Genomic DNA, 22,910 nt, shown 5'->3' on the forward strand with positions numbered 1-22,910 from the left:
TGTAACTCTGGTAGTGGTAGATGCCTGTTTTTGCTGTTGACGATAAAACTGTCAGATCATGTTCTCTTTCTTCCTATCCTCCTACCAGCTGCCACTTCCCATCCACCCTCATCCCCCTATCTCCCTTGATCCTTATGAATTCCTTCTTTGCTCCCTCCGACTGTGTCTGAAGGGCATAGATTTTCCTTTCCTGTTCCCCAATCAAAATGTTCCTACTGCATACTCTGCAGTTCCAGGAGAGAGCCTCTTCTGTTCTCCCAAAATTCTCCCCATTTCTATGTTTGCTGTTTACTTGTACATGAATAAACAAACATTGTTCTTTGGGCCACACTATTGTTTATGTCTAACATTATGACACAATTGGTGTTGAGTGTGATGTTCACTTCATCATGCTCAGTGTATTTGGTTTTTCTGTCAGTTCTCATGTCCATGCAAGCAGTGCTGAAATCTCTCCTTTAGGAAAAGGAGGCCCTTTCAGTTGCTACCACAAATTTGTCAGCCACACTGACTGTGTAGATAGGCTTCTATGTTGTCAGCATAACCACTACCCTTTCCCCATTATGGTGTTGGGTCTGAAGACAGTTGGCTTATGAGAAGTGGCTTAGGTAACACCACTTTGTTTTTGGTGTCACCAGTGCAATCATGCTTAAGGCTTTGTTCACTTCTTGGATTTCCCCTCAAATTTACCATTTGTTGTTCCATCTTGTCCCACTCCAGGAACCATCATCACTTTCATTTGATGAAACGTGTAAGTGTGTAATTTCTCCAGTTATCACCAAAAGTGCATGCATGTAATTGCAGCACATGCTGAGTTCTATTGTTGACATAAATAGCCCCATCAGTCCTACGGCCTCAGTTGCAAATATCAGTTTGTTACTGATGCTTGTCAGGATTCACATGCTGAGTCTATGGTCTGTGTTGCCACCATTCGATTGGCTCCAGAAAGGAGGGGCATCAACACAGACTACAGTCTGATAATCTATTTTTGGCTGAAGTGTTGAATATTAGTCAATCTTTTGAGGCATCTCATGCTGTTGGTGATTAGACTGAGGCTTGGTATGATGTCACCACAGCAACTTCTGTTCCTGGTTGTTTGACATCAGTTAGTTCTTGGGGGAAGAAGGAGGGGAGGGTGGAGTATACCAATCAGATTCCTTTCAGAGTATGCGCTTTTCTTAGCAATTGTATACAACCACTCACTTGACGAAAGGTCTGTTCCTAAAGACTGGAAATAAGCACAGGTCACACCAATATTCAAGAAAGGAAATAGGAGTAACCCACTGAACTACAGACCCATATCATTGACCTCAATTTGCAGTAGGATTTTGGAGCATATACTGTACTCTAACATTATGAATCACCTTTAAGAAAATGACTTATTGATACACAACCAACACGGATTCAGAAATTATCTTTTTTGTGCAATGCAGCTAGCTCTTTATTCCCATGAAGTAATGAGGGCTGTTGACAAGGGATCTCAGATCGATTCCATATTCCTAGATTTCCACAAGGCTTTTGATAATGTTCCTCACAAGTGACTATTAATCAAATTGCGTGCATATGGAGTATTGTCTCAGTGGTGTGACTGGATTCACGATTTAATCTCAAAGAGGTCACAGTTCGTAGTGATAGACAGTAAATCATCAAGTAGAACAGAAGTTATATCTGGTGTTCCACAAGGTAGTGTCATAGGCCCTCTGCTGTTGGTGATGTACATAAATTATCTAGGTGATAATCTCAGCAGCCCCCTTAGATTGTTTGCAGATGATGCTGTAAATTACTGTCTATTAAAATCATCAGACGATCAATTCCAATTACAAAATGATCTAGAGAGAATTTCTGTATGGTGGAAAAAGTGGCAATTGGCACTAAACAATGAAAATTGTGAGGTCATCCACATGGGTACTAAAAGAAATCCGATAAACTTTCGGTATATGATAAATCGCACAAATCTAAAGGCTGTCAATTCAACTAAATACCTAGGAATTACAAGTATGAGTAACTTAAATTGGAAAGACCACATAGATAATATTTTTGGATAAGTTGAAACAAAGACTGCACTTTGTTGGCAGAATACTTAGAAGATGCGACAAACCAACTAAAGAGACAGCCTACATTACACTTGTTCATCCTGTGCTGGAATATTGCTGTGCAGTGTGGGATCCTTACCACGTGGCATTGACGGAGGACATCAAAAAAGTGCAGGAAAGGGCAGCTTGTTTCGTGTTATTGCATAATAGGGGTGAGAGTGTCACCTGACATGATACGTGAGTTGGGGTGGCAGTCACTGAAACAAAGGCAGTTTTCATTATGGCAAGATCTATTTATGAAAGTTCAATCACCAACTTTCTCTTCTGAATGCGAAAATATTTTGTTGACAACCACCTATGTAGAGAGGAATGATCATCATAATAAAATAAGAGAAATCAGAGCTCGAATGGAAAGATTTAGGTGTTCTTGTTTCTGATGCACCATTTGAGAGTGGAATGGTAGAAAAGTAGTATGAAAATGGTTCGATGAACCCTCTGCCAGGCACTTAAGTGTGAATTGCATAGTAACCATGTAGATGTAGATGGCAAGTTGCCCAGTGCCTAGGGCACATAGCCTTGACATTCTACATGAAACAGTGTGGGAAAGATGGGTGAGGTGGTTGGTTGTCATTTGTCACTGTCGATGAGGGTGCAGAAGCTGCGTGCACTGTATATAATATTTTGCATGCGTCATTCCAAGCCCTCTTCTGCAGGTGTTAATTGTGTATCTCCAATGCTTATGACTTTTAACAAACTGTTTATTGAAGTGTGAGTAATAGACAAAGAGTTCAGGCAACAAGTGGACACACATACGCAGCTCTGACATTGCTAAACTTGTGAACCTATGTTAATTTGGTATGTTTGGCATTGTGTCTGTGTACTTAACATCTGGCGAGTTACAACTGAACAACGTATTCCAGCTTTGGGGCAATTTACAGCTTGCACTGTGTATAAATCTGTGGTTCATTCCTTAACTCTTCTGGTAGTGGATGATGCTGGTGCCAACAATTTATTTGGTCTGGATGCTTTCCATGTTTCTGGTTTTTTATTGCAGGTGCAGTGCACCTTGCTTCTGATGAGGTCCCTTTAGCAGCAGTCAGATTCGCAGATTCTGAGTTCACATTTTTTTATGTTTTAGGTTGTGCCACTAATTTTGCAGCCCACATTACCTTGAAACCTACTGTGCAGCCACATTTTTACATGTGTGCCCTATTCCTGTAGCTTTGAAGAAACAAATGAAATCAGAATTGTATAGGCTGATGATTTTGGGGTCTTACAGCCTATTACAACAAATATGTGGCCTACCCTAACTGTCTGCTAAAAAATCAAATGGTGAGTAGCGCCTCTGCAGTGACTATAAAGTTTCCGATAACACTCACACTATTATTGACACTCACCCTTTGCCCCATCAGGATGAGTTGTTGGTCAGACTTATAGGAGGCTAGTTATTTGCTAAAACTGAATTATCTGAAACCTATTTACAGGTTGCATTGGATGAGGATCCAAAAAGGCTCCTTGTGGCTGGGATGCCCTTTGGGATATACCAAAATCAGTGCCTCCCATTTGGTGTGGCTGGCACACCTGTGATTTTTTCAGCATTTTTGGAACAATTGATGATGTCTGTTCTGGCATGCATCAACTATCCTCATGATATTGTCATGATGGGTGCATCCAAGGAAGAGCATTTATGCAACTTATGCTACTTGGTCACGGCCTTACATACTGCACCCATCAATTGTGTATTTGGGGTTTGAGTTCTCTCAGGATAACATAAAGCAGGGTTGATCAAGATTTCAGCTCCCAGGCCATGCCCAGACACAAGGGCCAAAGTGCTCAGCCTCCCTTCATGTTTCCCCTATTGCCATGATACACTGTCTCAGTGCAAGGTGGGAGAAGAGGGGAAAACGGAACACACCTCATTTAAATGGCAGTGCAAGCACACTGCATACTACGTGGTTTTATATTTCACATTTACCAACAACATAGCTAACAAAAAAACAAATTTTCGGTATTATTTAATTATTTTTGGCTCATTGAAGACATAATTTTTATCTGGTAGCAACTGTTGGTATATGGACAGATGCAGACAATTTCACAGTTTTGCACTCAAGTTGCCACATAATTGTGATTTATTTAGTTTCATAGTCAAAAAAATGTTTTTCACACAAATATGATGATTGAAGCATTGTAGCACTTTTGTAATCTCATTATGATGACTTTGAAACTCTACCTGGTGAAATATAGACATTCTGGACAGTTTTAATGCAGAAAGATTTGTAATGAAAACTAGAATTACAAGGCAGTTCAATCAATTGCATCTGTATAAGATTAGGGGCACTTTCAACTGAAACAAAGGGTCTAAGAAATAGATGTACAATTGACAGTGTCCTCAAAATCTTTATAAAACTATTCTTGTAATTCTTGCAAGGCCACAATGGATTCCTCAAACCTTGTATTTTCTTCAATGCTAGTCAGCTTATGGAACTGGACTGTCTTTGCCAGAATGTATCCCTTCTACAACATGATTTTCTTTTCAAATGCATCCACATAAAATCAGAAAGAAGTGTGGATAGTGTGCAGTCAAGTCTACTTCAAATGCAAAGTCTGTACTCCATTGTGGATGTTCAAATTTTCATTCCTGCTCTCATTTTTCCTTCATAAATTCAATAATAGTGACTTTTAAGTCAAGAAATTATTCCAGGCATGCCCCTTGACTTAATGAATGTACTTTCAGTAATATATGAAATCTCTGCACCCTTTGTTCAGGCCGGCCGCGTCGTCCGTGTGGTTCTAGGCGCTGCAGTTCGGAACCGCGGGACTGCTACGGTCGCAGGTTCAAATCCTGCCTCAGGCATGGATGTGTGTGATGTCCTTAGGTTAGTTAGGTTTAAGTAGTTCTAAGTTCTAGGGGACTGATGACCTAAGATGTTAAGTCCCATAGTGCTCAGAGCCATTTGCACCCTTTGTTCGGTTCTATTGAAATCTATTGCAACTGACAATGGAATAATGTGTGTGACTTCAGAAATTTTACTGGTCATACCAGCAATTTCTTTAGGCACTCCTGGCCTGCAAATGCTATTTGACTTACAGAACAATGAATCCCATCTGTATCATCACAGTTTTTTGCTCTTTCATTCTCAACTAAACCTTCAAATTCTTGTTGCATAGTATTGTAATTTCATTTCATAGCAAATATACAGTACCTGTCACTTATGCGAACTGAGAATTCTCATCCCTCTCTTCTGTCATTCCTATTCACTTTAAAGGATTGCAGTGATAGATTGCTAGACTGCCTCTTTTTGTAAAACAACCAGTGGACCTTTGAACATCCTTCCATACCATCAACAAACAGCAAAGGTTAAACAGCACTGACAGTGCAATTCTGCCAAACTCAGAAAGTTGTGCCAACTGAAAAATGCTGCACCACACTAGTAAATGAAATGTCACAACATTCCCTGTATGTCCAAGGAGGACTGAGCAAAGCCAAGTGACAGGCTGGGCCTTGTCCTGCCCGCAGTCCACACCCGTTGCATGCGTGAAGTTTGGCCCAATGTGGCTGGCCCTGTTGTAAAGCCTTCATGTCATCATGTTGCTGTCACAGCTCTTTGCCTCACCCTTCCAATGTCAAAGAACACCCAACTGCTTTTAGGGAAAATTGCTTACTACCATAAATTCATTCTGGCTGTGCCCACAGCGGACCATCCCCTCCACAAATTTCACCACAAGGACATTTCTTTTCACTGAACATCGGCCTGGCAGCATGCATTAATGCTTCTGAAATGTATGCTGCATTCTTCTCCTGGCATCCTGGCCACCAAATGGTCTTGGCTACAGGCTCCTCAAAGTATGGCCTGATGGTCGTGAGGATGGTTCTTAATGTCTGATAGTTGACATGTCAAAAATGCTCAATTCCACTCAGCAGCACTACTGCCCAGTTGAGGAGGAGGCATTGCTATCATCTATACCCTCAAAAAGTTTGATGTATTCTTGTATGGATCTAAGTTCCACCTCATTACTTACCACAAGCCCATGGTTCTGTTGTTTAGTCCTTCTGCTTTGTACTTTGACAAAGCAGCAGATTGCCTCCAGTGTGGGGCCTTGTTTCTGTCTCACTACAACTATGAAATACATTTTTGGCCTACTGCACAGCATGTCAATGTCAATGCACTGTCCCTGATTCTGACAGGGCCATACTCTACTTTTGATCAGGAAGAGTGCCTTTGTTTTCATTTAGATGTTGAGGCATAATGTATAGTGGAAGGGTTTCCTATTGCACGCTTCTGGATTGCAGCTGCTGTTGCTGTCAACCTGACTTTGCACCAAGTTGTTCAACTTGGTTGGCCAGACAGGTCTTTGGGCAGGACTTCTGATTTTTTATGTAGCTATTCTGCCCTTTGTCACCACCTTCCAGTGTGTAATGGTGGTTTTCTCTTAGCAAATGATGGGCTGTCTTCCAGGGTTGTGATTTCAGTGGCTGTAGAGTATGGTGTGCTTCAGTTCCTACAGCTGGGAAAGTGGAGGGCTCTATTATACCAAGTCACTGACCCATCGACACATCTTCTGGCCTGGCATTGACGAAGACATTGCGTGTCTTGTCATGGCCTGCTCTCAGTGTGCAACCCATGAGGTGGTAAAGCTCTCTTCCTGGCCTAGGTGGTTAGTGTCTTCAGCATTGGTGCAGTTCTGCCACTCTGAGGACCCAGATGTCTAGATGCTACCAACACCATTCTCACCGGCCCTCACTTATGGCACTTTGCAAGAGGTGGCCACTGCACATGTCAGGGGCCATGTCACTTCCACCTTTACTCATCAGTTCCAGGCCAGAATCTCCTCCCACATCCACCAGCATCTCCGATGCCCACCACATAGGTCATGGTTGTGTCATCATTTGCCCCAATTCCGTCATCAGACGAAAGCCCTTTTGGTAAGGGGGAGGGGTGCTATAATCCTGTACATATGGATATGATCCATGTTACCAGGTTACCAGTGCACTACACTCATGCTCTACCAATGGCATCTGTGCGAGATGGCCACCAGAGGCTGCCCGTAATTTGGGCACATGGTATGGCACATGGTGCATCTGCTGGAGATCTCCTCCATATAAGGACAGCACAGCAGGTGCTCATCCTCAGATTATGTTCTACTATTTATTGTACCATTTGTGTGTTTGCTGTTTACTTGTATGTGGATAAACTAACTTTGTTCTTTGTGGCAGCACAACAGACAGGTAACAGCCAATCATCACAACTGTAGATAGAATGATATGGCATCTACACAATATTATTGAAACACATTTGAAGATATATAAAATGATGAGACAGAGTGTCATTGTATGGTAACTGTTATATTTGACAAAAAATAATGATGAGATTGATTTTAATGTTCTAATCTAACATCTGCATAAATGAACCTTAATTTGAAATGAGAATGAAAACTGTTTTGTCATTCAAAACTAAGGTGGTATTCTATATCATACGTTTATTGATTTAAACTATCCATTTATCTGTTTTCTTAAAGTCATGTAAAATGTTGCAGCACACATCTTAATGCATTATTTTCTTTTAAGAGATGTTGTGCAAGGTTGAAGCCATCTTCCATAGTGTCCATCTTCTCTGGTGTTCTGACAACCTAACTGCCACAGATTTGCTTGACTGACCACTTATACTTTTCCAATATGTTTGCAGTTGATTTTGTACACACTGATCTGCTCTTAATATTTCATTGTGTCTTCAATTTAAAATAATGATTAAGTTATGGATATTGTTTGAAAATCAGATTTGGATAATGGAACCAGTGAGAGGTGACACACCAAAGGAACTGAACGCTGCTTACTTGTGACTGGATGGTACCATCCTGCACAGGTCACAGTAGAAGTAGCTGTTTTTCTGTAAGTGATAAATAGACCTTTAATTGTGTTAATGGGAGATCCTTCTATGAAACATTTGCCAGATCACAATTAAAAAGTGCTGCTGCCAATAGTGATGCTATTTTGTGTGGTAAAATTAATACAATTATCAAGTTCAAGAGGAAACTTGTGTCCAGGGATGTTATCACTAACAAAGTCAAAAAATAAAAATGCCTAAATAATTCTAAATTTCACAATCTGTATGAAGATCCAACTGCAGCTTCTAACAACCAAGAGGAACAAAACACTATAAAATCATGTGAAAATTTCGGTTCAGAAACCAGCAGCTGGACACTTGTAAATATGACTCCAATGGCTCCTAGATGTTTTGGTTTACCTATGTTACATATGTATGACAGCCAGTAGTGTCCAGTTTCTCTGCTTCTTGTTGATTACTATGGAAGAAACTAGATTACATCACAACAAGAAAACAAAACTTAACCTAATATTTGGCATCAGAAATTCCTCAGCTCTTGTAGCTAAATTTCAAACAATATTGGCTTTAACTACACTGCCTGACAAAAAGTCACTTAATAGCCATGGTCAGATATCAATTTACTTTCATATACATATGCACGATTGTTGAGTAAGTAATGATTAGAGTTGCAGGTAGTCCATTACTGTTGTTTGAGTTAATTGTTGTTACCAAGCCTGGTAGGATATATAAGGAGCATGGACAGTGTAAGATGTTGAATGATCACTGTGAAGAACATGGAGGTGCCACATACTCTTTTTAGACAGTGTTATCAGCACCTGACAGAGTTTGAAAGGGGCCTCATTGTGGGTCTTCAATTGGCTGCCTCATCAGATTGTGCAATATCCAGATCTGATGGCATTTGTATGTGACAGTGACTATGTTTGACTGTATGGGAGTGTGAGGGCTCATATACTTATTGTTAATGTTTCGGTGAACTGCACCTAACCACCGCATAGAGGTACTGTCATAGTTTGCACTAACAACACTGTAACCCCTTCTGACTTACATCTGCCTTCTGAGAACAAATAATGAACTCTTGCTACATTCTGTGTCATTCCATAACTTTGGTCAGAAACCAGCAGCAGTTTCACCAGAGAATTACCATCCCATGAGGTGGTCATTAAAACCACAATACAGACTTTTTTTTTTGGAAGCATGGTACGGCCAGGAAGAATAAATTGCTAATTAATTATGTCACATTGTCTTTGTTGATGAACTGAAATTTGTACTACCCTGGATAACCATCATTGGTGAGTACAATGCCAGTCTCGGAGAGGTCCCATTCTTTCATGGTTTTGTAGTGGCACAAGGTGTTACTCCTGGCACTACGGAGTGTAAAGCCATTGGGTGTAACTCCAGGTAACAGGTTATACTGACACAGAAAACTCTGAAAGACAATGGTACATCACAGGAATTCTGTGTGTTACCTCTCATGCAAGAAGATTATGGTACCATTTTTCAACAGGATAATGGTCATTCACACATGATGTGTATCTATGAACTGTCTGCATGATGTTGAGGTTTGCCGGTGGCCAACAAAATCCCCAGAACTGCCCCTGACGGAACATGTGTGGAATCAGCTTGGATCTCAACTAACATCCCATGCTGGCATGCAGTATATTAAGGACTAGTTACAAAAGTTGTTGGCCAACTTGTCTTAGGAGAGGTCACAAACTCCTTATGACACCTTTTCCAACCAAAGAAGTGCATACGTCCATCTCAGAGGGGTGCAACATCATACTGATAAGTGGACTCCTATTATTAAGCTCTTTGTAAATTTGATTCAGTTTTGTAACCACTGCTGTAACATCACGCAACTTCTCAAACTGTGAAGTTTATTTTTTTCCCCTTCTTGCAGGTTCACTTTCTTTGTCAGGCAGGGTAGTTTCATTTAACATCACTAGCTTGTATACAAATACTCCCACTGATGAGTGTAAAAACAAATCGAGATACCTTTTACATATACCTAAGCTGAATTCCATAGTGCTACACATCAACAATTACCACTGAAACATATGCAAAACAGAATTATTTTCTGTTTGAGAACACTTACTACAGACCATCTAATGACATAGCTATGGATTTCTTTTATTAGTCCTAACTACAAGGTGTTTTACAAACAAATTGAACAAGCGCTCTTCCTGTGAAAGCAACAATGAGCTGAAAAATTAAATACTGGATCAGGTATGTTGGCGATGTGAAGTGTTTATGGAATGGTATCACTAGATAAATGCATTCCTACAACATTTAAAGTCACAATACAAGGTGTACAACTTTGCTTCCACTGTTTGCCAATAGGTAGCGACAATAGTAACTAGCAGTCGAAACAAACAGATCGCAGACATCAGGCAGTTAGCTTGGACCTCAGTCAACATAACCTCAGTCAAACATTAGTCAATTTTTGTCTGCATCATGAAGTTGTACTTGATTGAAAATGTCATTTTATGAGCCTAATTCTCATGATTTGTGGGAGGTGTTACTGTTTTGTTTCAATATGAAGAAAACAGTGGTTGAGTCTCATTGAATCCTCTCAAGTATGAATGGTAAGGATGCTATTAGTGAAAGAATGTGTCTTGAGTGGTTTCAATGCATCAAGAACAGTGATTTTAATGTCATTGACTGGCATAGTGGTGGAAGAGAGAATGTTTTTGAAGATGCAGAATTGGAGACATTGCTGAGTAAAGACTCGTGTCAAACTCAAGAAGAATTGGCACAATTAGTGGGAGTGACACATCTAGCAATTTAAAAACTTCTCAAGGCTATGGGCATGATTCAGAAAGAAGGAAGTTGGGTCCCATGTAAGCTGAAACCAAGAGACGTTTAATGGTGTTTGTGGGTTTGTGAACAGTTGCTTTAAAGGCAAAAACAGAAGGGATTTCTGCATCATATTGTGACCAGGGACGAAAAATGGGTTCATTACTATAACTGTAAATGCAAAAAATCATGGGGATATCCTGGCCATGCTTGAACATTGATGGCCAAACTGAATATTCATGGCTCCAAGATAATGCTTTGCATTTGGTGGGACCAGCTTGGCATCGTGTACTATGAGGTGTTAAAACCAAGAGAAACAATCACAGATGCTTGCTATCAAATGCAATTAGGTGCATTTGAGCGGAGCATTAGAAGACAAACGGCCGCAATACAGTGAGATGCACAATAAAATGATTTTGCAGCACGACAATGCTCAACCCCACGTTGCAAGAGAGGTCAAAACATTCGTGGAAACATTAAAATGGGAAGTCCTATCCCACCTGCTGTACTCTCCAGACATTGCTCCCTCTGACTATCACCTGTTTAGATCAATGGCACGTGGCCTGGCTGACCAACACTTATGATCTCATGAAGAAGCCACAAACTGGATCAATTCATGGATTGCTTCAAAAGATGAACAATTTTTTTGATGCAGGATTCATACACTGCCTGAAAGATGGAAGAAAGTAGTGGCCAGCAATGGAAAATACTTTGAATGAAACAAGTGTATCCATTTGTTTCATTAAAGCCTCAAATGTTGGGGAAAAATGGCGGAAGCAAAGTTGTACACCTTGTACAATAAAATCCAGTTCACTATGGAGATGGGAGGTTCTTCTGTAAATTATTTCAATACAGATCTACTGCTCCATACAATGAAACGTCAGTCATGAAGTTAGTTTAATGTAAGTGTATCTGTCATGTTTTTAGAGTAGAAGGTATCCTATGCACCTGTACTGAGATACCTCACAATATTATCCCATATGACATCAAGGAATTATATACAATTCAAAGTAAAGTAGTCAAAGCATACCACAGGTTCTGACTGTAGATATTGGTATTATTATTGTAAAGCATGTTATCTACATTCACCATTTGCAGATGAAATGTACATGCCTTCCACAAGAGTTGCCACACTTGTCTTCAGTCCTAGAAGTCTGACGTACCACACTACACGATTAGGACATTATTGATGGCTGTAATAACACCAATCCAAAAGGAATTATTCAATAGAAATTACTTATAGTACATTTTTATTGTAACAGAGTTACACTCTTGTATGTGACACATCAACAGATTTCCCTCTGATATGTTATTTGTGGGGCTACATTATGCGGTTCCAGATGACAGTCTATTCCTTATGTTATCTGCAAGTTACTTTGGAGTCATCTGCTACACTTGATGACAAGTCATTGTTGAGTAACAGGAAAAGAGGGTGTCCCAAGGCAAAACACTGTATAATACCCCAAGTAAGTGACCTAATCAGACCAAATTTAATTTTTAGTTACATAATAGTCTAAAACAACATTATTTTTCCCACAACATAATGAGATTAAAGGGACTGCATTGATTTCCCTAAATCCTTATTGTTGTCGATTTGACAATACAAAAGTGATTCCATAAGCCAAAGCCTATGAATACTCCATGTTTCATTAATGTTGTTCTTTGCAGGGAGGAGGAAAAAAAATAGACTACTGATAACACTACATGTACCTGTAGTCTCATGTCACAACACCACTGTTCAAGATGTGATAGATTATATCTTATTTGCATTCCTTTACTCCAATGACACAAATCCTTTCGGAGCAGTAGGTTATTCACTGAAATGGCACAGATGAAGTAGAATACCTGCAAAATTAAAACACACAACTTCACTTAAAATGGTAACATTGTCATGGGTATTTTCTTTTATTTCTGGTTTGCAATCTACTAGAGACTTCAGTATTTACAAAATACAGCAGTTTCCTTATAGTCTAGGATCATGTAACTTACTGTTAGAAAATTGGTCATCTCACCTGCCGAAATATCTGGACAGTAAGTTCTGGGTCAACACCATGGTTCCCCATAATTTTATAGATATAATTTAGTTCCTGCAAGAGTGCATCCAATGACTTCTGTACACCCAAAAATGGATCAGAATCCCATGATGACAACACAGCTCTTCCTCTCTTTCCACTAGGTATCTGGCTTGTCAAGCCACTTATTTCTTCATGTTCAAGAATAGCTGGCACCACCAGTGGCTCTATCTTTTCTTGTATATGCCCAGCAAGACTCTGAATAATGGCATGTGAATGATAGACATTATTTTGGGGACAGTTATTATATACCTTGTAGATGAATTCATAAAACTGCTACTTTCATAGATGAAGTGAGGCCAAAACAATCTGTTAAGGAAAACTCAAAATAGGACTAAAACATGTTCTTACTTCAATCTTTTAATGCAGGTATTCAATCCTCTATATAGCCAACAGAAAAAAATCCCTACTTTATGTCCTCCATGCAATGATTTAAGAATTAATTAATTAATTAACAAAGGAAGCATATAATTGAGTCTGTAATGTTTCTCAGCACTTACATAAGAAAACCAAAGAGAATACAAAGACTATAAACCATGTCTTCAAAACTGAAGAAATTTACAAAATCCACAAAACTTTAAACAGACCTGATCAACATTGTTTCTTCACCTCTGTGCACCTCTGTTTCATCTCATACTATGGTGTGCAAATCATCTCGGGGTATTACATGCTACACCATTTGGACAGTAATCCCAGAATCAGTCTGCACTTTCTTATCATGTAGCCATGTAGTAGCTACACACTATAAGGGTACAATATTCAGGAGGTGTTATCTAATTTGAGCTAGAACTTGGGTATTATTTTGAATATTTCATAAATACAATAAGAAAATCAAGTGCCTATCACCCTCATGAAAATTTTCAAGTTTTGCCAAATGAACCTATTTCCAACTACTCAAAAATTTGACACTGAACTGTGCAGTCTGTGCATGGTTCTTGGTAGAGTCACATTTCCATGATAACACTGTATAAAATTAGCTTGTTTCTTCATTCTTTGAGTACAGTATCTACGTCTTATTCAGTATTTAATCTGCATCAATAAGTTGTATTACAATTCAAAAGCTATCCTATGCAATGACACACTAAGAAGCTGAGGTTAAGGAGTAGACTAAATTTCAGTTCAGACTAATTCTCATGAGTCTTGCAAGGAGCATATGAAGGTTACACTTGAAATGTAATGAAATCACTTTCTAGGCATAGCCTCATGAGGTAATCAGTTAGGTGGGAATTGTTAGATAATACTCTCAGGTTACCTGATGAAGAATTATTGCACTATTAAACACAATGGGAGAACATTAGGTGGTATTTAAGAAAGATTCTCAGAAAGTTAAGATAGATCTGGATTTTGCACATGAAAAATTTAGACAGACACAAAATATTTAACATAAATCTATTCTATGGCTTGGGCATGCATAAAATACAGAGCATAAATTTTAATAAGTCACACATAGAGTGAGTAGGGAGAAATTACAACACATAAATTGCCATGTTTACATTCCAAGTTACAAATATTGCTCAATGTTATGACCACCTGCATCCATGATAGCCTGGATACCAACTCAATTGTTTGCAGCACTTTTTGAACAGAGGACAATGGAATGTTCAGCAGTTGTGGCACAGCTTGAAGATCGTTACTGTGTCCAGCTTTCTCAGCCATGGCAACAGTACATTCTTCAACAACATGTGACACAACTGGCCACCGGCCTTTTTCAGGAGTAATTCCCAAATTGTCAGTTAGTTCTGACTTCTGAATCATATTCTTCAACACTGGTGTAGAAAGAGGACCTCTTCATATACCTTTAATGCATGAGACTTGTGAAGAGCAGCAACACTAGTGCTGCTGTTTTGATAAAAAAAAGTTCTATGAGTAAAGCTCTGCTTACATGCCCAGACCCTTATTGACTGTCTGCAGCTGTAATGCACATTGATACTTACGTTTCAGCACTTTGTCTCTGTACTAGTATTCCTACTAATGGCAAGTCATGATACTACCACTATTGACAATGCAAATTCTGCAGCACACAGTCTGAACACTGTAAAGTTGGGTACCCATATGGTAAATGGTTTACCACCTACACCTGCTCAAATAGCGAAGTTCAATAACAATGCTGTCCCTCCCCCTCCCTCTCCCTCTCCCATTTCCTGCCTCCTCCCTGGATTGAATTCAGGTGTTCTAGAAAGTCATTCAAGTTCTCACTGCCATGAAGCCAAATAACAGAACTATCATCTACGTATCTGAAAAAACATGCTAGTTTCAGCTGCAGACCCCAAGGTGTGTTCCTCGAAATCTTCCATATACAAATTGGTAATGATGGGTGACAATGGGCTTCCCATTACAACTCCATCTGTCTGCTCACAGTACTGGTCATTGAATAAAAAGTAAGTGGGTGTCAACACAGTGCTTACTTTCTGCAGTTTTGCATTGAAAATGGCAAGGTATGTTCCTGTTGAAGTATCTGCAGTTGTCAACGATGCCATCCAGCTGCATTCTCTTAAGCTATTTGAACAGTGTATACGCCAGAAGAAACTAAATCTCACATTGTTAATTTCCTCCCAATAGAACTAATCACTGCTTGTGGAGGTTGGATAAATTCTGCAGCAGTACAGTAAGATTGCAATGTGGAGTGTCGTTTTTACTGCAGTGTTGTGATCAAAATACTGTTCCAACATTTGCCAAAGTAGTGCATCATATTAATTCTCCTGCCACTAGTCTTATCAAGCAATGCACAAGCCTAGATATTGTTTATGAGAGGATCCATTACACTCACTGACAGCTGGATTTTGTTTCCAAGGAATTATTTCAGCTTCATTTAATGCCTGCTTCAAAATTTCAACTTTTTCTTGGGATTGGTGGATGATGCTTCATGGCACTGGGAATTTCATTCTGTAACTGCCTGGCATTTGGCAAAGTTTGAATGTTTCTGTGACTTGGAATCTATACTGTATCTCAACATTCTGTGATATGTCTCATGGAGAAAGCTTTTTGATGAAGCAGCTTTTTTGGTGCTCCAAAGCATTTGCCAGTGGTTGATTCTATAAGTTCTTTTGTAGACACTGTTTTTAAACTACCTCCTGATGTTGCAGAATATACTAGGAGGAAGGCATATTGTGTGTTGACTGGGGGACGTACACCCAAGAGTAATATCACAGCAGCTGAGAGGACTGCTTTATGTTCACTTAGAGTTGACCCATCAAAGGATGCAGTATTTACTGTCTGATTCCACATATCACAGGATCGGTTCTGACCCAACAAAAAGTGTTGAGAGAAAGACTAACAACCTCCTGGAGAAATTTCCTTATGGCAGGAGAATATCAAGAGCCTCAATTCTTATTGTGCTATTCTCTCTAGGGCACTTGGCCTCCCTAAGGTCCACAGGGAAGAGGCTCCTGTTCATAAGATTCTGATTAAGACTGTTGCTCTGACATTGTGTAGAAAAACACTGTTACTCTGTTGAGTCATATAGTAGGTCAATGTAAGCACCACATTAAGATCTCAGCAGATTTTGTAGATCAGTTAGAGTGAATGCATTTGAATGACATATTCTTGTAAGTTTTGATGTGGTCTCTCTCTCTCTCTCTTCACTCATGTACCTCTGTCCGATTCATTACAGTTGATTGAAGTTAGGATTGGTGCTGAATTAATGAACCCATTTCAACATGTGTTAACTCACTTCCTTTTTATTCAATGAGCAGTACTATGAGCAGACAGATGGAGTTGTCACTTATCATTGCCAGCTTGTTTATGGAAGATTTTGAAGAACTTACCTTTGAGTCTACGGCTTTGAAAACTGCATGTTTTTTTTCAGATATGTAGAAGATTCTTTTGTTGTTTGGCCTAATGGCAGCGAGAATTTGAATGACTTTCTAGAACACCTGAATTCAACCCACCTCAATATTCACTTCACAACAGTGGTGGAAAAGGATGGTTGTCTTCCATTGTTTGATGTGGTGGTTAGGAGGAAGGTGGATTGTACGTTGGGACATGCCAATCATAGGAAGCCTACTTACACTAACTTGTATCTGCAGGCTAATAGTTTTCACCATACAGCTTAACATAAAAGGGTACTTCAAACCTTGATTCACAGGGCCCATGTCATCCTTGGCCCTGAGAGTTTGTCAGCAGAGTTAGTCCATCTTGAAGTCACCTTTTGTCAGAATGATTATAGTGAAAGACAGATAAGACATATGTAGCACTCTTGACCAACTATGCACTGTGTGAGCCATGATAATACTGAGGTGGTACCAAATTCTACGGCTTTTTGGCCTTACACAGGAAGCATTTCAAACAGGATTGGTCATATGCTGTGGAAATGCAATGCGATGTGTGTGTTTTAATAACCATTTAAAATTGGGGTCCTTTTAGGTAACATAAAGGATGATCTTGGTTCACGTAAGGTGGTTGTCTACTGCATTCCTTGCAGCTGTTTCATGTCATATATTGGTCAGACTATCAGGACTGTGAAAGGCCAATGTTCTGAGCATAAATGGCATGCACGCTTACAACAGCCAAGTAAATCTGCCACTGCAGGACATTGTCTTGACACCAATCATTGTTTGGAATATAACAGAGATTCCTATATGCACTTCAAGCTATTGGGATAGTGTTTCTAGGAAAGGTATTGAAATTGAGATATATATATATATATATATATATATATATATATATATATATATATATATATATATATATATATATATATATATATAGATAGATAGAGAGAGAGAGAGAGAGAGAGAGAGTGTTGAGTTGGGTTGTTTGGGGGAAGAGACCAAGCAGCGAGGTCATCGGTCTCATCAGACTAGGAAAGGATGGGGAAGGAAGTCGGCCGTGCCATTTCAAAGGAACCATCCCAGCATTTGCCTGGAGTGATGTTAGGGAAATCAAGGAAAGCCTAAATCAGGATGGCCGGATGTGGGATTGAACCGTCGTCCTCCCTAATGTGAGTCCAGTGACCCAATGTTATTCAATCTGTATATTGAGCAAGCAGTAAAGGAAACAAAAGAAAAATTCAGAGTAGGTGTTAAAATCCATGGAGAAGAAATAAAAACTTTGAGGTTCACCGATCACATTGTAATTCTGTCAGAGACAGCAAAGGACTTGGAAGAGCAGTTGAACGGAATGGACAGTGTCTTGAAACAAGGATATAAGATGAACATCAACAAAAGCAAAACGAGGATAATGGAATGTAGTCAAATTAAATCAGGTGATGTTGAGGGAATTAGATTAGGAAATGAGACACTTAAAGTAGTAAAGGAGTTTTGCTATTTGGGGAGCAAAATAACTGATGATGATCAAAGTAGAGAGGATATAAAATGTAGACTGGCAATGGCAAGGAAAGAGTTTCTGAAGAAGAGAAATTTGTTGACATCGAGTATAGATTTAAGTGTCAGGAAGTCGTTTCTGAAAGTATTTGTATGGAGTGTAGCCATGTATGGAAGTGAAACATGGACGATAAATAGTTTGGACAAGAAGAGAATAGAAGCTTTTGAAATGTGGTGCTACAGAAGAATGCTGAAGATTATATGGGTAGATCACATAACTAATGAGGAGGTATTGAATAGAATTGGGGAGAAGAGGAGTTTGTGGCACAACTTGACAAGAAGAAGGTTCCGATTGGTAGGACATGTTCTGAGGCATCAAAGGATCACAAATTTAGCATTGGCGGACACTGTGGAGGGTAGAAATCGTAGAGGGAGACCAAGAGATGATTACACTAAGCAGATTCAGAAGGATGTAGGTTGCAGTAAGTACTGGGAGATGAAGAAGCTTGCACAGGATAGGGTAGCATGGAGAGCTGCATCAAACCAGTCTCAGGACTAAAGACCACAACAACAACAACAACAACAACAACAACAACAACATGCCTTTTTCCACATTCAGATTAAAAAAAGAAAGAAATGTATTAGAGACAATATGGATGTCACGTCAAACCTTATTCTTTTTTAAATTTGCAACTTTTTAAGCAAATATGCAGCAAAGTTTAACTTCTTGAACTGATGAAATACCAGGACCACAGAAATAAAAGGCCTCAAATGGCACATCTGATATCTGAAGGCAATGACTTGTTATCGGACCCACTTCAAACAAAATTCCCAATTGAACTACATGACAGAAGCTGTCAATTTCATACATAGCAACACAGCAAAATCATGTCCACTGCTCATAATAGTTATTCACTACTGAAATTTGCAATGATACATCAAATGAGACGTTATTAGTACTAGCTTCTCTCAAAAGTGGAGAAGTTTTCAGTATGACAGTTCTTATCTAATATACAAGTGAACCTTCCAAATTTCAATCTAAAATACTGTTACACCAAACTTCTTGTTTGCCTATAGTAACTGTTCAGAATGGGAATTGCAATTAAAAATCATGGCAGATGTGGAAATCCATTAAGTAACATTGCTTTTAGTGGCATAAATACCTCAGTGTCACTGACATTCATTAAAAATAATTATTGTATGGGAACTGAATGTGATGAATGAAGATGGTGCTCATTGTAATGTGCAATAAGCCATTTGGACCATGTATATTCTCAAATTTACAATCTCATCCATTTTTCAATCTTATTTGAAATGTTTTAAACTCCGACTGTATAATATGTTGTGCTAACACAATTAACCCCTGTGATTAAAAAAATTGAATTTCATAAAAATTACTGTACCACAAAAAAAAAGTTTTGTTCATGTGAATACATATATTATCATAATTGTTCTATTGTGCTGCTGAGTGAATTTCATTTTCTGTAAATTATTCTTGATTTAATGTTCTGTTTTGCTCTTAGTATGCCTAAATCTTTACTGATGTACTATGAAATGATGTGAAGTGGGTGCCAGTTGGTTGTATGTTGTCTGTCGGGAAGGTAGGAAGGAAAAATGTAAAGTTGTCTGGAGTTTCAGACAAATGGAATGTATTTCACTGAGTGAACATTGTAGTTGACGTCAGCAAGGCATATAGGACTATTAAAATTTAAAACTACATATGAATCAGTTTGTAGTCTATGTCATTTCAAGAAGCATGTCAATCTATAGGGTTTCCAGACCTAAAAGAGAACCTGGCTTCCACACAGAAGAAATTCAAGCAACGGATTGAAGGAGATCCTTTAAAAAAGGAAACAAGAAGAGTATTTTTTCTTTAAATCTACCACTAGATCTGCCCAACAGTATTTCTACTCAATGAACAATTATTACAATTAACAGTCATCCAATGTGCATAACAAAGGAGGTCGTTAAAGTGGTGCCCTTGTGGCCAGGATACTTATACGTTTGGATTTTTGACAGTGTTTATGTTTCAGGTGATGAAAAAGCATATAATTGTGTTGCAAAGTGTAATGATTTTAAACCAAAGATTGTTTGACATAGTACATGTTGAGAAGTTTTGGAATGACACAACACTATGGACATACATGGTTTTAAAAGGTTGAAACATTATTACGAAAGTTGACACCACCTACCCAATCCAGGACAATAATAAGCTAAGTACCAATTAAAAATTTATTTTTGTACTTTCTCAGTGCAATGTTGTGTGGACGTTCTAACTGGCATTTTTTCTAGCACTGATAATTTATGAACAAATTTACAACAAATGGATCATGATCAGAACAATGAAATAAATATGCTGAAGCTACCAGCTTCAACTAATGACTTTAAAAAGGACATAGCCAATAAAGGCATGTTTCAGGATGCATTAGGCAATAGTTGACCAAAACAGTTATATGAAATCCATGCAGAATCGAAATTTTTAGACAGTAGTGTGTTATATTTGAGTCCAGACCATGAGAAACAAGTACAGTTGCACATAAGTGAAACAATGCCGAGTGAAAAACCGAAACAGTTAAATTTACAAGACATGTTTACTGCATTAATGTCATCAATTAAACAAAGAGTGAAAAACTGTCATTGATAGAGAAAAATAGTGAAAAAACTGTCATTGGTAGAGAAAAATAGTGAAAAAACTGTCATTGACAGAGAAAAATAGTGAAAAACTTGAAAGTCAATAGTCTCAGAATGTAATGTCATTAGAGCAGAGCTTAATGCACAAATTTCAGATATTAAAAAAGACTTAGTTGGTGTTTTTTCTCAAGTGAAAGCTACAGATGAACATGTGAAAAAAGTAGAGGGGAAGTTAGAGGCTTCAGAATCCAAAATTCAATCATTAGAGACAAAACCAAAGGAAGTAGTCAAGGGTCTCAGATCTGAGATAGGTGCTTTTGAAGTTAGATGTAAAGATGCTGTTGGAGACACTAGTAAACAAGCTGTAAACTTTATAAATAAGCAAAATGAAAAAATAGACAGTGTTGCCTCAGAAACAGATTAAAAAAAGTTCAGAAAATATCTGAGATAACAGACTCAAATGTGTTAGACTTACATAGTGATGTCACTATTATCAAAAAACAAGATGGGCTTATCTAAAAAAATTCTGCAATGTAGGACACCCAAGCTTTCCTACTATGCCACTAAAATGTTTCCTCGGTGACAAGCATTTCCATCCAGTTGATTTTATATGACATTGCCATGATAGTTTTCTCCATGGTATGAGTGATGAATTAAAAATTAAGTTTATTAAAAGATCATTAGAAGGGGAAGGGCTGTCATAGGCCACCCAACTTGACTGTAACAATTTAAACATAGATGAATTCAAAAAGTGTTTCTGGAAAAAGTTTTGGTCTGACACTGAACAGGCACAGATAAAGAGTGAGTTTTTAAATGGTCCGATGAACAGGGAGCAGAATGGGGATATGAAAGAGTTTTGCAAAGACCAGATCATGAAACATTCCCACTTAGACCAAGCTTTTCATGAATTAACTCACATAGGTGCACTTAAGAGAAGGCTACCAGAAATAATTGAAATGGGGTTACTCTATGGGCCAGATGATTCTGTAGACCAGTCCTGAAATATGTAGAAACGTTGGACAGGGTGTGTAACAGGTTTGGCCACCACAGTACAGATTCCAGGAGGCTTAACTGGAGTAATCACAATAATAACAGAAATTCAAATAATAATGTCAGTTTTAACCAAGGACATAACAACAACACCCTGGCAAGGAATGACAGGAATCCAAATAATTTTAGAAATTATCAGGATGTAGCATCAAACCATGGGGACCAACAGTTTTATGAGAATAGAAATTCTGGGAACAGAAATGGTGATGGGAATTTTGAAAATAGTGGTGGAAAATGGACAAATAGTAACTAGTCCCCCACACATGTGAGAGATAATGATAGTAGAGGTGATAGATTAAACTGAAACTCTCTCGGTTGGTGGAAACATTGGTGAACAGTCATTTTTAACAGTAAACAGTAACATAAAACCTATACAACACTGATTATGTAAAATTCAGAGAGTTAACAACTATTTGATTATTTTATGAGTACAAAAGTAATCAGAAGGATGTTTTTCTGTTTATAGTGAAAAAAGGTTTTTTTGATTATAGCAAAAAGGTAAGGTAATGGAATTTTACAAAATGTACAAGTGTATCAAATTATTTTGAGTACCCTGAGTAACCAGTAAACATGAAAGTGTAAAAGGTTGTATAATGGCAGGAGTAATGAGATTAGTACACTGCATGTACACAATTTTTTGGGAATATTGAGGAAGTATAGGGTATATATAGGTATTAGTAGAAGAATACACCTGAGCTATTTAGCGTCATGTACTAGCTTGTAAAGGGTTTGTATAATGTAATAAGTGAAAGTACAGTTGCCTAGTGAAGTGTATTTGAAAGTAATGAAGTGATTGTAGGGAGTGTTACCTTTCTGACCCTTAACCCTTATGTGGTCATGTGGCTTTTCGTAACGTTAATAGTCGCGTAGGGTGTTGCTAACACCCAAAATAATAGTGGCTATAATGACACAGTTGTGCAGCATATCACTGATATGAATATGTTTACTTCACAAATGGCTATTTAGAATGTTATCTCCCAGTATATTAGCGTTTTATTTAATATTACTTTAGTATTAAACTGAGTTATTTGAAACATATGCAGTAATTCCCATTTTCTTACAATATTTTGTTTAATTATTTATTTCTGTTATTCTTCATACTGTATTACAGGTGTAAGACATTATACTTATAATTAAAAATTTGTTCAGTCAATTCATACAAACATTTTACGAAATCAGTCACTATCACTGGCTGCAAGGGGTGCGTTATCTTAGCACTTTTCTCACATA

The 22,910-nt window shown here is 38.4% G+C and overlaps 1 protein-coding gene across 1 annotated transcript in view; it reads right to left on the reverse strand.

The window, feature by feature from the left end:
- LOC126471265 (unconventional myosin-Va-like) overlaps nt 1-22,910 on the reverse strand; it is a 163,186-nt gene that overhangs the window by 25,304 nt on the left and 114,972 nt on the right. Inside the window, exon 12 of the mRNA XM_050099383.1 lies at nt 12,679-12,936. Coding sequence (XP_049955340.1) covers nt 12,679-12,936 — 258 coding nt within the window. The remainder of the gene's footprint in view (nt 1-12,678; nt 12,937-22,910) is intronic.

This window comes from Schistocerca serialis, chromosome 3, assembly GCF_023864345.2.
Source record: "Schistocerca serialis cubense isolate TAMUIC-IGC-003099 chromosome 3, iqSchSeri2.2, whole genome shotgun sequence".
NCBI classification, from domain to species: Eukaryota; Metazoa; Arthropoda; class Insecta; order Orthoptera; family Acrididae; genus Schistocerca; species Schistocerca serialis.